We start from the raw sequence: 21,758 nt of genomic DNA, 5'->3' as shown, positions 1-21,758 counted from the left end.
CAATCAAAGAGAAATAGAATAAAAAAAACATAAGACATAAAAAAACAAACAGCAAAGTGGCAAATGTAAATGATCTATAATTACATGAATTAATAAACACTCCAATCAAAATGGAGACCGTCAAAATAGAGTTTTTAAAAACAAGATTCCACTGTATGCCATCTACATGACACAAATGCTACGTTCAAAGACACAAGTGGGATGGAACTAAAAGTGGCACCATGCAAATGCAATCCCAAAGAGCCGAAGTGGTGATGATGATAGTATCAGAGAAGACATACATAGACTTAAAGAGAAAAATGTTAGTAGAGAAAAAGAGGGGCACTTTTTTTTTAAATTTTTTTTTCAACGTTTATTTTTTTGGGGGGACAGAGAGAGACAGAGCATGAATGGGGGTGGGGCAGAGAGAGAGGGAGACACAGAATCGGAAACAGGCTCCAGGCTCCGAGCCATCAGCCCAGAGCCCGACGCGGGGCTCGAACTCACGGACCGCGAGATCGTGACCTGGCTGAAGTCGGACGCTTAACCGACTGCGCCACCCAGGTGCCCCGAGGGGCACTTTTAAATAACAGCAGTATTAATTCATCTAACAATGACAAATATGCACCTAACACTAGGGCCAAAAAATAAATGGTGCAAAAGCTACCAAAAATAAAAGCTATGACAACTCAACAGTAGTCTGAGACCTCCATACCCCACTCTCAATAATGACAGAACAAGTAGAAAACCAACAAGAATAGAGAAGATAGTGGAATCAGTGGACTTAGCATGTACAGAACACGCCAACAGCAAGAGAATACAGATTCTTTCCGAACACAGAGAATATCCGTTACCCATAAAAAAAATCTTCATGAATTTAAAAAAAAAATTTTTTTTCACATTTATTTATTTTTGAGAGACAGAGTGAGACAGCACAAGTGGGGGAGGGGCAGAGAGAGACGAGACAAGAATCTGAAGCAGGCTCTAGGCTCTGAGCAAGCGTTCAGCACAGACGCAGGGCTTGAACCCACGAACCGTGAGACGGTGACCTGAGCTGAAGTCGGTCACTTAAACGACTGAGCCATCCAGGCGCCCCTTCATGAATTTTAAAAGACTAAGGACATAATAAGTATGTTCTCCAGACACAACAAAATTAAAGTAGGAATCAATAACAGAAAGAAACTTGGGACATCCTCAAATATTTGGAAATTAAACAATACATATTTAAATAATCCATGGATCAAACAAGACATCTCAAGAGATACTAGAATGTTTTGAACTAAAGGAAACTGAAAACACAACAGATCAAAATTCACTGGTTGTGGTTAAAGCAGTGCTTAGAGGTTAATTTATATCTTTAAGTGTCTATACTAGAAAGGAATAATCTCAAATCAACACCTTAGTTCACACCTTAAAAAAGCTAAAAAGGAAGACCAAACTAAGACCAAAACAAGGAGAAAGAAGGAAATAATAAAGATTGGAGTAGAAATCAATAAAATAGAAAATAAGAAAAAGAGAAAAAAAAAAATCAATGAAATACAAAAATGTTTCTTTAAAAAGATCAACAAAATTGACAGACCTTTACTTAGACTGACCAAAAACTAAGATGACAAAAATTAGCAAAATCAGAAATCAAAAGGGAACATCATTACCAATCGTACAGAAATTAAATGGATTATAAGAAAATACTATGAACATATGCTAACAAACCAGACAACTCACATGAAATGGACAAATTCCTAGAAAGTGAAAATTACCAAAATGGGCTCATAAAGAAATATAAAATTCAAGTAGACTTATAACAAGTAAAGAAACTGAGTAGTAATTATAAACTTTCTCACAAAGAAAAGCCCAGGCCCAGACATTTTCACTGGTAAATTCTACCAAACAAAGAAGAAATAACACCAACTCCTCACAAACTTATTCAGGAGTAAGAAACACTTCCTTATCCTGTTTTACAAGGCCAGTGTTACCCTGATATAAAAGACAGACAAGACATCACAAGAATAGAGCACTACAAACCAGTATTTCTCATGAATATATACACAAATATCCCCTACAACATATCAGCAAACCAAATTCAATAACATATAGACAGGATTTTACAGAACACTGAATTAATTACACAATATACAACAAAAGGATTATACAATAACATCTAAAAAGGATTACACAAAGTGGGATTTATCCCAGGAAGGCAGGGTTGGCTTAACATCAGAAAAACAATTAATGTAATGTACCATATTAATAAAGAGAAAAATCACGTGTTTATCTCAACAGATGCAGAAAAAAAGACAAAATCCAGCCCCATCCATGATAGAAAACTCCAACAAATCAGAAATAAAAGGAAATTTGCTCAACCTAATAAAAGGTATCCATGAAAAACCTATAGCCAACATGACACTTAATGGTGAAAGACCGAACACCTTCTCACCAATAAGGAAAAAGATGTCCATTCTTACCACTTTTTAAAATAAGTTTTATTTATTTTGAGAGAGAGAGAGAGTGCAAGCAGAGGGGGGTGGTGCAAAGAGAAAGGAGAGAGAGGCTTCATGCTGTCAGCATGGAGCCCAACACGGGGCTCGATCTCAGGAACCGTGAGATCATGACCTGAGCCAAAATCAAGAGTCAGATACTTAACCATCTGAGCCACCCAGGCACCCCATACCACTTCTATTCAATACTGTACTAGAGGTTCTAGCCAGTGCAATCTGTCAAGAAAAAGAAAAGGAAGTCGGAAGGGGGACAAAAAGAAGTAAAGCTCTCCTTATTCACAGATAACATGATCCTGTATGTGGCAAATCCTAAGGAATACACACACACACACACACATCCTTGTGACAAAAACTAATAATTGAGTTCAGGAAGGTCGCAGGAGACAAACACAATATACAAAAGTCAATTGTATTTCTACATACCAGCAAAATGACATGAAGGAAACAATTCTATTCATAACAGCATCAAAAATAAAAGACTTAGGATAAATTTAACAAAAGAAGTTTAAGAACTGTACACTAAAAACTACACCACATTTTGCTGAGAGAATTAATGAGGATCCAAATAAATGAAGAAATGGTTCATGTTCCTGGATTAAAGACTCAATATGAACATGGCAATTCTCCCCCAAAATTATCTATAGATTTAATATAAATCCTGTAAAAAAAAAAAAAAAAAAAAAACAGGATTTCTGCAGTCGTGGATAAGATGATCCTAAAATTTACATTGAAATGCAAAGGACTCAGAATAGCCAAAAACATTTTGAAGAAGAACAAAGTTGGAGAACTTAACAGTTCTTATTTGAAAAATTACCATAAAGCCACAGTAAATAAAGACCATTTTGCTCTGATATAAGGATAGACAAAGAGATGAAACATAATTGGGAGTACACAAAGAAACAGCTTCACATTTACAATCAACTGATTTTCAAAAAAGATGCCAAAATAATTCACTGTAAAAAAGACAATCTTTTCAACAAATGGTTCTGGGACAACTGGGTTGGTATCCAGTTGAATTTAGACCCTTGTGTCATGTCATACACAAAAATTAATTCAAAATGATCATAGCCCTTACTCTAAGAGCTAAAACTGTATTAGAAGAAAACACAGGAGACAAATCCTTAGAGTTCTAAGGAAGGAAGGAAGGAAGGAAGGAAGGAAGGAAGGAAAGAAGGAAGAAAGGAAGGAAGGAAGGAAGGAAGGAAGGGAGGAAGGAAGGGAGGGAGGAAGGAAGGGAGGGAGGGAGGGAGGGAGGGAGGGAGGGAGGGAGGAGGAAAGGAGGAAAGGAAAGGAAAGGAAAGGAAAGGAAAGGAAAGGAAAGGAAAGGAAAGGAAGGGAAGGAGAGAGGGAGGGAGGGAGGGAAAGAAGGGGAAGGAAGGAAAGGAAGAGGGGGGGAAAATCCATAAAAGAAAAAAATTGTCAACTGGACTTGTTCAAAACCAAAGACCTGTGCTTCAAAAACACCATTTAAAAAATCAAAGTCACAGACTTAAAATATTTGCAAATCATATCTGATAAAAGACTTGTATTTAGACTATGTAAAGAACCCTTACAACTCAATAATAAAAAACAATCCAATTAAAAAATGAGCACAACTGGGGCGCCTGGGTGGTTCAGTCAGTTAAGCATCCAACTCTTGATTTCAGCTCAGGTCATGATCTCACAGTTCATGAGCTTGAGCCCCATGTCAGGCTCTGCACTGATAGTGTGGAGCGTGCTTGGGATTCTCTTGCTCTTTGCCCCTCCCCCACTCATGCGTATACACACTCTCTCTCAAAATAAATAAACATTTTAAAAAATGGGCAACAAATCTGAATAGACACTACAAGGAAGACACAATGGCTAACAGCACATGAAAGTTCTCAACATTGTTAGTCAATACAGAAGTGCAAATTTAAAACAATGAAATAATGCTTTATAGCCACAAGAATGGCTAGAATGAAAAAGACAATACCACGTAACCAAGGATATGGAGAAACTAGAAATCTCATACATTGGAGGCATATAAAAATATACTTGGGAAAACTGTGTAATGTCTTAAAAAGCTAAACCTAAATTCATCATCCAGTCTAGCAATCCCACTCATACGTTATCTACTCAAGAGAAATAAAGAACGTATGTCCACACAAAACCTGGCAGAATGAATTTTCACAGCATTTATTCATAATAGCCAGAAAACTGAACAATCCAAATGTTCGTCAACCATGAAATAAACAAAATGTGGTATGTCCATACAATGGAATACTATGCAGGACCAAGAAGGAACTACGGACACAGAAGACAACACAGATGAACCTCAAAAACCTGACGCCAAATCAAAGACAGATGCAAAAGACTACATATTGTGCAATTCCATTTATATTAACTGTGCAGAAAATGGAAATCTACAGAAAGCAAATTCACGGTTGCCTGAGGCGGAGATATAAATAGGAACTGACTGTAAATGGGTACAACGGATCTTCTTAGCATGATGTAAATATTCTAAAACTGGGTTGTAGTAATAGCAGCACAACTTGAAGTTGAAAAACGCTAAACTGCACACTTAAAAATGGATGTTATGGTATATAAATTATGCCTCAATAAAACTGTTAGAAAAAAACAGAACCAAAAAAAGGTGCACATTTTTATAGGAGAGTGTCAAAAAATTAAAATATAGCAAATACATAATTTCCAAATCAGTGGAGATAACAGGAAAACAAAAAGCACTTAACCTGAACAGTAGTAAAGGGCACTGTGTGGAGGCAACAAATAATCAGGGTAAACAGAATGCCCAAATAGTAGAGTAAGTCCCAGTAAGAGTGATTACAATAAACTTACACTTAACAAAGCATTGTCAGGTTAAGAACAGTTTACAGTAACAATATAATATTACTATTATGCCCAGGTATGTATACAGAAAAAGACAAAAACAGAGAGGTATCACAAACACACAAAAGATGGAAACTGTTATACTAGAAAAATATTTAGCTAGCTACATTAATGTCATATGAAATACGGTAAGGCAAAAAAAATATTAAGGACAAGGAGGGTCACTCTGAGGTCACTGGATTGTGAATATACTAATTCTATACTTAAACGCACATAATGCCTAAATTCACATTTTAAAAATGTGTCGTTTACCATGAAATACTGGTACAATGATTACTTCTCTTTATACTTTTCCTGTTTTCTCTCTGCACACTCCTTTTTTTTACACATATGGCCAAACAACATAGTTGAAACTCCACCTCCATTCCACCAAGTCAAAATGAACTCTCTTAATGTGTGTTTAAGAAACAGAGCAGGTTTCCAATTCAGATTTTTTAAAAGGTGGCCTCACAATGAGTCAGCAAGTATTCAGATGTTCTAGAGATCACATATTTTCTTACTAGCTACTTGCTCTTGTTTAGAAGGCAGACAACTTAAATGTCAAAAACGTGTGTTAAGACTGCTGATTATGGAGCAAAGCTGTTGGCTTTAAATCCGAATTCCACCACTTTAACAGCCCTGCGACTTAAAATGTTGCTTAATCTGAGTTAGTTTCCTCATCTCTAAAATAGAGGGGATTAAAAACAAACAAACAAACAAACAAAAAAAAACAAAACCAGTATCTACCTAACTGGGCTACTGCATTAAATGAAATAGTCCATATAAAGAACACAAAAAATATGTGACACATAGTAAGTGCTCAAAAATATTATGCAGTTCCTTACAAATCCATCAATTATTTAAGGGAACTACAAAAACTCCTTCATATCCTAATGATCTTCCTAGAAGATGAAATTTAAACTGAGAAAGCATTGTAAAATGTAAAAACTCGACAATATTGGCCAACAGATTAAATATATAAACCACAAATATCTGTTGTAGTTAAAGAATTCATTCAACAAGCATTCAATTGAAAGTCTATATGTTACTCACCAAAAGAACACACAGATAAAGATTAGTATCCTTGAAAAGTTGTTCCTTCGAAGAGAAAAATAAATATAATACAATGAGGTATATGCACTTCTAAAATGTGGACATATTCCAGGGCCACCTGGGTGGCTCAGTCAAGTTGAGTGTCCAACTCTTGATTTCGGCTCAGGTCATGGTCCCAGGGTCGTGGGATTGAGCCCTGCATCGGGCTCCTTGCTGAGCATGGAGCCTGCTTAAGATTCTCTCTTTCTCTCTTTCTGCCCCTCTCCCCTGTACACACTAAAATAAAAACATTTTTTAAATTAAAAAAAAATAAATTTGGAAATATTCCAATGAATGGAAAGCTCTTATAAATCACATGCATGACCAATTTCCCCAAAAAGTATAATAAATAAAAATATAGCAAAATGAACATGATCACTATACTTAATATTTTTGACTTTTTGAAGTCCCTTTAGGATACTAGTGTCACAGAGTTATTATCAAAGAATCATCAATGAATGTAGATATGCAAACATACATGTTAAAACCATGTCCTTAATATGAGAATACATTCAAAAACAGACTTTACACTGTTTAAAAGAAGTCATAGAGTAATTATGCACATGGCCCATCAATCCTACTTCTAGGAATCTACCTTGAAGATACCCCTTCAATGCACAAAGATACACATACACTGAACTTGCTCATTGCATCGTTGTTTGTAATTGCAAAATACCAGGAATAATGCCCAAAGTGCTGAATAAACCATGTTACAACTACCTAAGAGAATACAAAATCTGTTTAAAAAAAAAAAAAGAGGAAGATCTCTATAAACTGACATACAGTGATTACCAGAGCATACTATTAACTGAGAGGAAAAAAGTGCAATGGAAGAGAAAATAGAGAGACTGGTATGTGCAGTGGGTAGGTGGCGAAGTGATAGCAAGATGGGAATGGAAGCAGGGTAGCAGGCAAGAAGAAGGTGTGACACTTCTCCATGTTTACCTTTTTATGTAGTTGTGACTGTCAGAACCACATTAAAGTTCACATACCCCTCACATACCACCAAGTTAAACCATTAACACCAACAAGGATGTGGAGAATCCAAACTGGAACACAAACAGTAACAAATGAACCTAATATCTGTAACATTTGTAATATTCATATTACAAATGAATAACAATCAGTGAGGGGAGAAAGAAAAAAAACTAACAACTTTGGAGAAGTTTCTTGACTAATAGCTAAAGAAAAAAAATAACATAAATAGTGCAATGTAGTTAATGAATGTTTCTCCTGGGAATAAGAATTAGCACTCTGAAACTACTTTTATGTGCATAAATTTTTTTTAAGTTTATTTATCTTGAGAAAGAGAGAGAGAATATGAGAATGTGCACGTCCACACATGCCTGGTGGGGCGGGGTGGGGAGAAGGGCAGAGAGAAAGGGAGAGAGAGGATGGATGGGGAGTGCCTGGATAGCTAAGTCGGTTAAGCATCCGAGTCAATTTCGGCTCAGGTTCACAGGTTCTCATGGTTCACAGGATAGAGCCCCACATTGGGCTCTGCACTTGACAGCGTGGAGCCTGCTTGGGATTCTCTGCCTCTCTCTGCTCCTCCCCACCCCCCAAGGACATACACATGCTCTCTCTCTCAAAATAAACAAACTTTAAAAATTTCCTTAAAAAAATAAATAAAAAATAGGCAAATACCTTGTAGATAGTAAAAGGCAGGTTTTTCACTGTTGGGAGAAAAAAGTCACAAATAAGGAAAAACTGGAACAAATCCTGTGGCGTTAGAATCGAAGTGTCAGTATAAACTTGTATGTTTTTTAACATACAGAAACAGACAAATATGTAAACACATGCAGTGGTTAGTATACATAATTTCCTAGCTCTAACTACTGAGGAAGGGTTTCTAGCAATGACACCACAATGGCAATACCCACACCCACATGAGAAATGGTGGTTTTTAAACAACTTTCTCCAATAAAAGGAATAGGGGCTCCCTGGAGAAGTGACTGATGATCTTAAGGCTGGAGCAGGAAAAATATAAGATAAGCCTGTAACATTTTGTGGAGTTAAAAATATTCAAACAAAAATATGGTGATTTCTTGAAAGAATTCAGGGTCAGGTGTGAACTCAAAGAAGTTCCTAATGGTCAAATGTAGAACAATGTGAACAAACAAAACAATGATAACTGGATCTTAACCCATAGACTAAAATAAATATCCAAGTTCATACTGATATAATTAATAAACAGCAGGGGTGGGGGTGGGGAGAGAACGGCACATCTTTTCATTACAAAAGAATTCTAAGGAATAAATGTAAAAAAAATAAAGTACCCAGACATCTTGATGTTAATAAAGCTAATTAATTCTCAACAGAAGCATTAAAATAGCTTCAGAGGAGCCCCTCCACTACATTAAATTGGGGGTGGGGAGGGGGAGGGAAGGAAGGAAGGAAGGAAGGAAGGAAGGAAGGAAGGAAGGAAGGAAGGGCAAAACAAAATCACCATTAGGCAAATCCTACAGTAATAACTGTTGCAGACAAGATCTACCAATGAATGCAAAAATTATTGGGCTTAAGATTAAAGAGAAAAAAAAAACAATCTGCATAATCTCAAAGTATCTCCTAAAAGGTATTTATTAACTACAAAGGAAAAGACAGTAACTTTATAGTGGAGAAACCCAGCAGACACCACCTTAACCAAGTGATCAAGGTTAACATAATGAATTCTGGACCCCTTGAAATGACACAATGAAATGCACCTCTTGATATGATGCATTTCTGTGATATTCTTGCCAAAAATGCAAAACCTCATTCTAATTATGTGAGTACATCAAACTCAATCTGAGGATCATCCAACAAAATACCTGACCAGTACTCTTCCAATACTTCAAAGTCATAAAAAACAACAAACAAACAAGAAACTGTCAGACTAAGGAGCAGTAATAAACAAACGCCAAGATGGGATCCTATATAGGGTCCTGGAACAGAAAAAGAACACCTAGTGAAAAAGTTGGTGAAATTCAAATAAGATCTGTAAATCAGTCAATGGCACTGCACCAACATCAAGTTTGGGGTTTTCATAACTGTATTGTGGTTATACATTATAATTTAGCAGAAGCTGAGTAAGAGGTATACAGAAACTGTAATATTTTGCAATTCTTCTAGAAGTCTAAAATTAGTTCAAAATTTAAAAAAAAATTCTGCTATTGTTTTACAATGGTCTAAAAGAGAACACTTATGACCAACTTCATTTTAACCCACTGAAACGTGAATTTAACATGATAAAGCTACGCTAAGTTACAGCTGAAACTGTTGTAAGACTGAGGCTATGAAATGGGGCTACACCACTTCATTGGCCTTCAGCAAGACATAAGAAAATGTTATCAACACTTTTCCTTTGCTTCTACTACCATCTTGTTCTATGAGGGAACATCTTATTTGCAAGAAGTAACATAATACATAAACAACGACAGGCTCAAATTATGAAAAATTATTTAATGACAGTACTCTTGAAATTACATGTCTGTAAAGAATATCACAATAGTCCCACAACAAACTTTGTTACTGGGGGAAAGATCTAGCACAGCTCACTTGAATAACATTTCATTTGGGAGTCAGGAGCTCCTTTGAGTGTGTGTGATGGTATTCTTGGTTTTTTGTCGGGGAGGGGCTGAGAGAAAGTTTTAACTAAAAATATATGCACAGTTGACTAAAATTTACTAAAGAACAAGTCTTCTACATTTCTAGGCTATCTTTCAAAATCAGTCCTCTGTTCTGAATTATCCATTAACTTGTGGAGATTCAGGCTCACCCCCTTATTATTAAAATACATATTCATAAAACTTTTACAGTTGTGCTGTTCTAGTTACAAATAGCTTCTACTTTTCTAGGACATAATTTCACTTTGTTTAAGCAAGAATTCATTAAAGAAGCTATAAATAACCTTAAATATTTAGCCATGAATAGAGGGTGGACTGGCATTGATGGCTTATTTTAGCACTAATGCAGAATGCTTTTTAAAAGCTACATTTCAGCATGCATCAAGCTAATGGTTAACACTTGCAGTATAACTTTCAATGTTAGAATAAATTTCTCTTTATTTTAAAGATTTTTGCTAACAGTCAATATGTTATTTCAATTATTTACTAGTAAGAAAGTAGCCCTGGAGAATGACAATGGTGGAAAAATTTAAATTAAAATTTATTTTAAAAAAATGCTTTTTTTAGCATCTACACAACCTCTCCTTCTCTCCCAAAATATAATGCCAGTTAAAAGTGAACAACTTAAGGGAGAAGAATTGTCTATGGAATTGTAAGAATTCAAGGATTCATTGTGTGGTGCATGTAGCATACATATGAATCAAAGACATTTATTTCTATAATTCAACTCTGAATCATAAAGCTCACATTTTAGAGACCAAGTTTCATAAAATTTTTACTTGAAAAAAAAATGTTTTACAAAATACCATTCTTCCAATCAAAGAAACTTTCCCAAAGGGTACATGTAGTTTTCTGCCTCAGAGATGATAGAATGACAGTCAAAGGGGAGAGAGAGGTTTTTTAAATAGCCACCTAGCTGCAAAACCTACAAGAAGTAGATTTTTTTAAAGTGCCTTTAAAATGCTAAAGTAAGGAATATAATTGTTGAATCTATTTGAAATTTTAAAAGTTTCCTTAAAATGGTCCATATGGTATGCACAACTTCACAGCTGGCACAAAACTGCCTGTATTTAGTTCAAAACACAAAAACAATACATATGAACAGTATTCTTTGAAAAATAATTCCGAATACTGCCACCGCATCCTAAGAAAACTTAGACAACAGTATTGACAGTATTCAGAGAATTAACAAAACAAGCTGAATATTAAAGTATTCAAACATTTACTTTCTTTTTAATACCACTGATAACAGTAAGAGAACTTGCTGCCAAATGCATTCAGGATGCCTTATTTCAACTACATGTAACATATTTTGCTATACAGATTCTAAAGAAATGCAAAACGAGGTTCTAGGATGTAAACTCCTTGGCAGGCCCTAGTTTTTCTGCTGCAATCTGGCAGCTTTGAACTTTGAAACCCTCTTGGTAGTCTCTTCTGATATTTCTGACAAGACTTCTTTTCGTTCTGGAATGGTGGGTAACACAGGATGAACCATGGTTGGGTGTGGTGTTAAGGAGGGTGATAGAAATTCTTTTTCTATTACAGTTCCAGAAAAAGCCTAGAAGACAAAAGTCAGATTATGGTAATAAAATCAAATAAGATGCCCACAAAATCTTGATCCTGTATTTGCCAATTAGACATTTCCTTTCATTAGAAGTAAATTCTTGGGGCGCCTGGGTAGCTCAGTCGGTTAAGCATCCGACTTCAGCTCAGGTCATGATCTCATGGTTCATGGCTTCGAGCCCCACATCGGGCTCTGGGCTGCCAGCTCAGAGCCTGGAGCCTGCTTTGGATTCTGTGTCTCCCTCTCTCTCTGCCCCTTCCCCACTCACGCTGTCTCTATCAAAAAATGAATAAATGTTAAAAAAAAAATGAATTCTTAAGATTCTTGGATAAATACACATCAAAATATAAACTGTTTAGAGAAATCAACTACCATTAAAATGTATCTTAATGACATCACCAAATATAAATAGATTTTTATAATATACGTGTAAGAAAGCAAAATGTAAAATGAATGTTTTATCTGGGATTAAACAAAAATGGGTATGTAAAAGGTCCCCAAATTTCATACATTCACGTCCAGACCATGACATGAGAACTAATGTATTAAACTAAAAAATGCTATTAGGGTGTCAAATGTGAGCTGACGAATGAGCTATCCTATGGAGGCCATGCTGCCAGCTAGCCAATAGCTTACTTTTCAGCAGTAGTGACATCTCTTAGGTGGTGTCCATGTATGCAATTACTTGGAATATTTTATTGCATCTTGCCTCAATTTTACTCAAGAGATCAGTGTAAACTGAAAAATTAAGTGCTGATACTAGTGGATACAGCATCAGTCTCAAAATTTGCTACACTTAATTCAATGATGGAAATCAGATGTTCCTCTCTCTCTCTCTCTCTCTCTCTCTCTCTCTCTCTCTCACACACACACACACACACACACACACACACACACACACAAAATGGTTCTTTCGTTTCAGCTGGATATTTGCTGGATGTAATGTAGTCAACTGTTTGTTCAACTGGAACAAAAGTAATGTGTACAAAATGCTGGAAATACAACCAAAGATACATACATCTTCATATATCTTTTTACATAAAGATCTGTAAAAACCAAGGATTTGATAACAATTTTATTTTTAAGGTCTCTGGTATTTGGATCCCCCCCACCTTTCATCTTCTAAAAACTCATTACATACAAAGTAAAATTTGACACCTAAACTTTCATGTGTATTTTGCTTGCTTTTGTCTACCAAGAGTACAAACTGAGTTAAGACAGTGTATCACCTGAAAAGTTTAAAAAGCCATCCCCTCCACCTTGCCCCACCAAAGAAATGAAAAAACAAGAATGTGCCTACCCTCCCACAGTATTTCAAGAACTTGGGTGAAATCCAAGCTCTTAAAAGAAACTTAAAGTCTACTTTCTCAAAACTCCTATTGATAAAATAGGATGATAAAATAGGATGATGCTCACTGAGCCTTCTTACTATATTAAAAATGCTTTTGAAAAAAGAGACACTTCGGCGTTTAAAGATACTGAAAAGCAGATCTTTTAAAGTATTTGTCATATGCATGAACTATTTGTTTTCATGTTAAAAAAAATTTATAGCATCTAGAATGCTAACAAAACTGTTCAATATGAAGTACAAAGCTAGTTAGAGTGAAATAAAACTAAGTCCCAGACTTGAGGTCTAGCTATACCATGATACACTAAGTCCTTATAAAGTAAAAGTTGGGCACCTGGGTGGCTCGGTCAGTTGAGTGTCTGACTCTTGATTTCAGCTCAGGTCATGACCTCATGGTGCTGAGATCGAGCCTGCACAGGGCTCTGTGCTGAGTGTGGAGCACCCTTGGGATTCTCTGTCTCCCTCTCTCTCTCTCTCTGCCCCTCCCCTGCTCGGGAGCACTCTCTCTCTCTCTCATAATAAGTAAACTTAAATAAATAAAAAGTAGCAAAGGTCTACATCCATTACCTGTTTTTCTAACAGTATGGAAGACTGTTAAATGAGATACTTTCTACGTCAACTGAGATGATTATATCAGGTGACATAATGGGGAGGAGAACATTCTAATTCTAATCATACATGCTGTCCCTAAATGCTAATGATCTCCATCCCCAGTGACAATTTAGTACTATTATTACCATTAAGTTACCATTCAGTATAAGCAATAGAAGTTTTACATATGCTTATTTATATATAAACGTATATATTTTATATGTATTGAATGTATGCACAAATGGGTATATCAGTTTGATACAGGTATGAGTTCCCCAGTTTTTCTAAATACTTTATAAACTGAAAATGTGAGATACACCCAGAACAAAAAAAACTGAAGAAATCAACCCTGGGAATAATGGAAACCCTAACATATGACTATTTCATAGATAGGAATTTTTGTTTTGGGATCCCTCAGTACCATTCCCCCCACACACAAGTGTGTGCAATGTGGTGGATAAGAATGTATATGTGTGCACTGACTTTTTCTGAGGAGAGGATCTACAACTTTCTTTAAATTGTAAAATGGCTCCATAACCCCCAAAAATAAATATGTCACTGGCACAAGCCAAAACACAGGACTTCAGATAATTTCCTGCCATACAGTTTTTTTCTTTAACTAAAGCACATAAAAGAGAAAAGTATAATCTGCTACCTATAAACTACTATAAAATGACTATAGTTTGGTCTAGTAGTAATTCGTTTAAAATAAGCTGCTAAATGATCTTCTTGTCAAAAAGGTAACATATATGCAAACGAAGATACTTTAAAATTCTTATTTTACAAAAATAGAACTTTAAGACTAGTAATACTTTTCCCCCAAAAAATTTTTCTTGAACTAAGATTATAATATCTGCATTTGTGTGTTTGCTAGTGGCTATTAATTTTTTATAAATTATTAATTATCAAAAAAGAATAAGCCTAGTATTAGGGTCCATGACTTTTGAGATTAAATATATGTATCAGCTAAAGAAGCTATAAGATAAACAATGTCATTACTCAGCTGATTAACTTCAATAAATAACTATACAAAAAAAATAATAATTTAAAAATTGTAAGATTAAAGATTTATAGACCATACCAGGGAGATATAGCAGCTGCAATTTTTTAAAAAGGAGAGGAGAGCCTCTTTTAAAGAAATAACTTTTCGACTCCAAAAGTGAACTGTGAAATCAGGAAAATGAATGATATGCCCTTCTGAAATGGAGCTAACACACCACTTTTTTTTTTTTAATGTTTATTTTTGAAAGACAGAGAGAGTTGGGGGTAGGGGGAAGTGCTGGGACAGATGATCCAAAGCGGGCTCTGCGCTGACAGCAGCAAGCCCGATGCGTGGCTTGAACTCACAAACCACAAGATCACAACCTGAGCTGAAGTCAGACGCTTAACTGACTGAGCCACCCAGGCGCCCTGCTATCACCACCTTTTTACACTCACAAAAAGTGATGAAAGATACTATACGAAATAAAGAGTTAACAATACACACACACCTCAGGTGTTCCTGATAAAGGCAAAAGTTTCTTGTGATGGTTTTCTTCCTGTTCCTCTTCCAAAATACTCTCACTGGTGTCACTACAAGTGGCCTCTTCGCAGCTAATACTCCTCAGAACTCCCCGTCTGTCATCAAAGTCAGCAGCACTGCTTTCACTGGTGTCACTGCAAACACTGTTCTCTCTGCTGCGAGACTTCAGGATGGACTTACGAGGAACATATTCTCCATTCACAACATCAACAAAGACTCTATGATGTCCAAGAACATATACACGCGCTTTAGGTAACTCATAAACCGAGGATGAATTTGTAAGATTTTAAAAAATATTTTCTAGAAATTAGAGTGTTTTTTTTCAAACTTACATCTAAAATTTTCATAATCAACAATTTTGTAGCTTCAAATGATGTATTTTACATTCTTTAAAATATGATTTTTTGGGGCCTAATACAGCACTTTATTTATAAGCATGTTCTGGGTGACAACAGTCTAATTTGTCAAAATTCTACATGTAATCTAGACCTACTTAGAAAACAATTTAGCAATTTTAACTATTTTACAAATATGGGTCATGAAAACAGGTATTTCCAAATGATAACTTTCTCAACAAACAAGACAACAAAAAACTGGAACAGCAATACTTAACTTACTTCGTGGAAAGGCAAACCACATGCAAGCATCATCATAGCTGTGGCAGGAAAGCACTGCTCCAGCCCACTGGAAACCCAAACTTACATTTCTAAAGTTAACATACTATGATTTTTTCACTAGAAAGATTGAGAATGTTTTAATAGCATTGGCAAAGAGGGGGGAAAGGGGAAACTCATGCAATGTTCCAACTGTTCTGAACTGGGCAGCTGTGGTGGCTCAGCAGCTCCTGGGAGAGCCTTTAAAATACTAAGCCAACCTGATCAGAGCCCCTCACCTGTCCGTGATGGACAGGCTTCTGTGTTACAGGCAACCTGCTCCTGTAAATGTTCAGTTACAAAAAGAGGTAAGGGGACGGCAGCTTGTCCTGTTGCCCGTGAATACCACTCACCTATAAATGTCAGCAGGAGTCCTGATGGTAGGCAGTTCCTGGGCAGAATGACCACTGCCAGAGCTGTTCTTTCGTTTACGTTTGGCTTCTTCTTTCTTCTCACTGAATTTTAAAGTGGTATTTTTTCCAGTATTTATTCGGACCTAAAAATTTCACAGCAAATTACAAACCTTCTGAGAAATTAAATCAAAGCTAAAACTAAAACAAATAAACTTTATAATTAAAGAAGAGAGACAGTTTTTGACATGAAATGATGTACACTATTATAGGATTAAGAAGTCCTTACCTTAATACACTTCTACAGCATTAAATTATATCTTCTTTAATGACCAATTCTAGTCTTTAGGGATTTTATTATTGTATAGAAAGCAAATTACATTTAAATTAAATGACAGACTTATTATAAGTTTTCATATCACCCCATTACTTTGATATAAACTTTTGGCTTAAATCATGCATTTCAAAACAAAGAACATAATTAACCAAAAGAAATATTTGGTAAGAAAATATAAAATTTAAGTCATAAAAGCAATATTAGATAATGCTTAATTATTTGGAATTTTTTAAATACCTCTAGTTTTTAGAAATTGGACTAAAAAATAAAAACCAACCCTGTAGGATTATTATGTCATTCTTCTACTCAACACTAACACTGCACTTTCCATATTAATAATGACTGCTCTTCCTCACAAAATTCCTACAAATATTATTTATTCTTCCTATTTTATCAACATGCAAATAAGGAAAAATTTAAAGCATGAAATAAGAATCCTAAAACAAATTTCTTTTTCTGGCTATTACGTCAGTTTTTTCTAAAGAACTCACAAGATGCTCCCTTTAGTCTGAAGTATTAACATATAAAAAACCATAAATTATTTCACTTCATACTACAGCAGGATAACTTAAGGGACCTTAGAAATATCAGATATGTTTTAAACATGTTTCATTAAATAATAATCACAGACACTTAAGATTGATACCACAGACCCTTAACTGTGATACAGGCAATCCCTGCACGGATATCTTGTGGTACAAAGACCAGTGCACTGAGACAAAGGACTTTCTGTTGTATTACTAGCCAGGTCTATGGACTTCTAGGCCTTAAGTATAAAGATGAATTCCCAGTTGCTACTCAGAGCAGCACTGGGAGCAAGGGAATGGATTTAAGGTAGTCTATCCTTCCAATCAGAACTGTTTTGATCTATTTTAAATAGTGGGATTCTACAGTAAGTACAAGGGGAACAAAAAGTCTTTTGATACTAAAGAAAAGCTTAAAAACCCTGTATTAGAAGGTCTCTACAGGGGCGCCTGGGTGGCCCAGTCAGTTAAGCATCCAACTTTGGCTCAGGTCATGATCTCACAGTTCATGGGTTCAAGCCTCACGTTGGGCTCTGTGCTGATAGCTCAGAGCCTGGAACCTGCTTCAGACTCTGTGTCTCCCTCTCTCTGTCCCTCCCCTGCTTCTGTGCTCTCTCTCTCAAAAATAAACACTACTTTAAAAAAAAAAAAGATCTCACAATAACCCCCAGTTCTTAAATGCCAAAATTCTAGAGTCACGATTACCCACAGATGTTTAGATTTACTTTATCTGAAAAGAAGCTACTTTTTACTTCCTCCTGAACTTTTCCACTTTGCTCATGATGCTCCTATTCATGTCATGCCCACACAGAAAGTAACAACCTGGCATAATTAAAAATGTAGCTAATATAGTCACTTTCAACATCCTAAATACACCAAAACACCCACAATATAATTAACTCTAAAATTCTCAGAAAACTCTCTGAATGAAGGACAGGTGGAGCTACAGTAGTTGCTACTCAAATCTGATTCCTTTCCAGACCCCAAACAATTCAAATTCCACTGTGTCTTCAAAGAACAAAGGACCAATGGGAACTATCTAGACATTGACTTTTTCTCCCTGTTTTTTTAGATAAATTGGTCAGAACAAGAGGCAAAAGATGATTTTATTATTTGGCACTATCAACAATATTAATTACTCTAACACTGTTCTTTTAAAGAATATTATAGAATATATTTATATTAAATTATGTTAATATTTAAATTATACACAAAAAGCATACAAACCCTCTTAGGTTCGACAGTGTGAGAAAAATATATTGTTGGTACCGAATGATCTCCAACCCCTAAAACATCATTTTCATTATCACCATCATCATCATCATCATCTTCTTCTTCTTCTTCTTCTTCATCTTCATTACTGTGATAAGAATTTGAACCAATCATTGAACAGTTCAACTGACTATTCACTTGGCCATTGAACAGTTCTGAATGTGTAACATCCTTATAACAACTGCTGGAATGAACAGAGTCTGTTACTTGGTGCATCACATGCACATTTATGTTCTGATCTTCCTTTTCTTCTTCAGAAGATGTATCTTCTCCATTTGCAATCATAGTATCAGGCTTACTAATAAGAAAGAGAGAAAACTAAGATCAAACATACACATCAAAATACTACATATTCTAATTTTCAGTTCATTTCAATGGGCAAAAATTAAGATTTTGAATAAGATATTTTTAACTAGAATTCTAGCTGATAAGAACGCTTTGAAATAACAACAACAACAAACTCTATGCTAATTCTGTATGTTGTAGTTACTCAAACATAAGTAGGATATAGATGATTTTTTTACCTTTGCAAGAGGACACTGGCCACACACAACGTAAATATGATATAAATAATACAATCAAGAAATTTGCAAGAAATTCACAGAGATATGTATTTAAAGACCATAAATTATAGCCCCAGAACATTAACACTGGGGCTAATTTATTTTCTGTTTATTAACACTGGGGCTATTTATTATTATTTTCTACTTCTATATTTGGAATACTTTAAAGCACGTATTATTTTAACTTTTTATATTGAAGGATTTATATGTATGCACATGAATATAATTATATTTATACACACACATGTACATTTTTCATGCTTCATTTCTACAAAGGATTTGAAGACCTTACAAAAATAACAAAATCAAAAATGCAATAGAACTGAAATAACGTCATGCAAAAACAGAAAATCATGCCCAAGAAAATCACAAGATTCAAGATGGATCTTAAAAAATGGAATATTATCAGTTAATCAAAAAGACCTAAGAATTTGTAGGTAAAATGTAAAAAAATATACATATATCCTTCGTGCTTCAGGTCCTATTTTTCACAGAAACTAATTACTGCATACAGTGCATCATTTAAGCAAAATAATATAGGAACTTCTGTAGTAATAGATTTCATTGAGTATTTTGACAATTCCAAGTGAGTGCTAATGTATATTTCAAACAGCAGTTTGCAAAAGTTGTTCATATATATAACTACCTGACCAAATTACAAACTGCCTGCTCAATAAACAGAAAAGTTTGTAAAGGAAAGCAAGGATAAACATTTTATAGTAACAAACAAATCCACAGCAAATTTTTCTTTTTAACAAGTCATTTAGACAGCATTATCCTGGCTACATTTAGACAGCATTATCCTGGCTACAGTATAAAAATAGTTCATTTAAATTGTAAATACTTAAAACACCCATAATTATTATGTCGACTATATGATATACCTTAGTACTTCATTATACAAAACAGCTGAATCTTGTTATTAAAAACATAGGAATACGGATTTTAACTATTTCTGTACCCACACATATGCATGGGCATGTGCATGAATGCACAAGTCCTAACAGAAAATATTCTAGAAAATTAATACATATTTTCGAGTGGGAGGATTATTGATATTTTAATATATTATACTTTTATGTATTTTCTTCAATGAGCATGTATTGTTTTATTAATGAGGAAAAAGACTAACAAGGAAATGTGTTTAGAAACAAAATCTCTTGGAAAAATAATTTGTCATTCGGTACCTATCAAGTTCACCCAGCAATTCTTCTTGTCTCTCTAGTTCTTCAAGTCGAGCCCACAGTTCCTTATCAGCAAGCAAATCCTTGGATTTGACATCATTTGCAAAATCTGCTTCAAAAACATCTGAAGTTTTTGGTTTGGAGTGAGGTTTATGGGCAATTCGGTGTTTTGCTATTTTTTTTTTTAAAAAAAGGAAAGACATGGCTGTTAATAGCCACCTTTAAAAAAGCACAAACCTAGACTTAGTGAGACTTTCTTCTGAGAAGAGGGGATATGGAGATGGGGGGGGGGAGGGATGGTTTTTAAGCAAGCAAGACAACTCCAAGGATCCATTTCTCTCATAATCTTGCTACTCAAAGTGTGGTCCAAGGACCAGCAACACTGATATTGCTGCAGAACATTTCAGAAGTATATACTCTCAGGGCTACCCCAGATCTGCTAAATCACAATCTGTGTTTTAACAAGAGCCCAAGAGGATTCATATGCACATTAAAGACTGTGAAGAACTGCCTGAAAGCTTCAAAAATGCATTAGCAAAAATGGTCACAATGTACCCTAGTTATAACACAAAATTCAACACAAATAATACACATCTTCCATCCTTACTCAAGAGAATTCAGTTACTAAAGTAACACATCAAAGCCTTGTCACAGGATACTTTCAACTCTAGGCACAGCCAGGCATAAATACCCTAGGAGGAATCTATGGAAGCTAATCCCTGGAAAGTTGGACTATAATTTTGTATATGAACATTTCTCCTTTTTAAATTACTTTATCTTATTTGTAATCCTCATGTGAGGGCAGGAGATAAAATCTGAACTCAAATCCATTTGCTTTTCATCTGAAAAAAATAGACTTTTTTATAAAGCAAATTATAGCTTTGAAGAAGGCAATGGGAAGAAGTCTAAAATGCTGTTATGAGATATGGTTAACGATGACCTCCATCATACATTCAAATCTACAACACTGCTTCCTAAATCTAAAAATATCATAATTATGTTTCAGAGCCTATTATTGTCCATAACTATTATTGATAAAACAGCATTAACAACTTTCATATTTCAGACATGTAAAATACAAAAATCTTTCATTGGTCACCACAAACAAAAATTATAACTTGTCTTTCTGTTCTTAACTGTAATGTATGTCTCCTTTATTTCACCTTCTGAAGCCACTTGCTATTAATTTTAATGCCATATTAGTAGAGATAGTATGGCTAGAATATGGCTCCCAAAATTGTCTCTATTTCAACCAACAAGTTATCTTCAGAGTTAATTACTAAAATATGAACTTTAAAAAATCAAAATAACTGTTAAAAGTAATGGTTTTCTACAGTAGCAAATTATAAACCATTTCTGTAATACTTTTAAAATTTTCACTGCTGTAACACTTTACAACTGACAGGGGAACCACTGCCTTTCCAGAAGGAAAAACCAAACATGTAACCCATCCCCGGCAAGAGAAAGCTATGAGGTGAGCCTGGGACAACCCGAGTACGGGATGCCACTGCAGACGACATGAAACGAATGGCTGAAATACACTTAGATTATATTCAGTCTTTCTTCCAAAAACAACATCTGAAGCTACAGTTTTAAAAGAAGAAAAACTAGCAAAAGATACATTATGGCTCCACCAAGGTCAATGATCAAATTTGAGGCAGATCCATGTACAGAATACACGTCTTCTGAATTGTAGACATCTGGATCATTAAGAACTTTGAAGAAAGCCTGTCATCTCACTATGTAAGTAAATCGGTCAGGAATCAAATTTTTCACTGAGGTATTTAGCTACTAATGTTTATATTTTAAAGTATATTAAATATATAACTATT

The 21,758-nt window shown here is 35.1% G+C and overlaps 1 protein-coding gene across 5 annotated transcripts in view; it reads right to left on the bottom strand.

The window, feature by feature from the left end:
- Window positions 1-9,834: 9,834 nt before the first annotated feature.
- URI1 (URI1 prefoldin like chaperone) overlaps window positions 9,835-21,758 on the bottom strand; it is a 99,458-nt gene continuing 87,534 nt past the window's right edge. For all 5 annotated transcript variants that reach the window (XM_047834973.1, XM_047834974.1, XM_047834975.1 and 2 more), the window contains 5 exons: window positions 19,930-20,098; window positions 18,135-18,477; window positions 16,050-16,192; window positions 15,012-15,261; window positions 9,835-11,576 (listed from right to left, as the gene is read on the bottom strand). In XM_047834973.1, coding sequence (XP_047690929.1) covers window positions 11,394-11,576; window positions 15,012-15,261; window positions 16,050-16,192; window positions 18,135-18,477; window positions 19,930-20,098 — 1,088 coding nt within the window. In that variant the 3' untranslated portion in view covers window positions 9,835-11,393. The remainder of the gene's footprint in view (window positions 11,577-15,011; window positions 15,262-16,049; window positions 16,193-18,134; window positions 18,478-19,929; window positions 20,099-21,758) is intronic.

Source organism: Prionailurus viverrinus, chromosome E2, assembly GCF_022837055.1.
Source record: "Prionailurus viverrinus isolate Anna chromosome E2, UM_Priviv_1.0, whole genome shotgun sequence".
Taxonomy (NCBI): domain Eukaryota; kingdom Metazoa; phylum Chordata; class Mammalia; order Carnivora; family Felidae; genus Prionailurus; species Prionailurus viverrinus.
The sequence above is the reverse complement of the archived record's forward strand: the minus strand, read 5'-3'. Positions and strand labels throughout refer to the sequence as shown.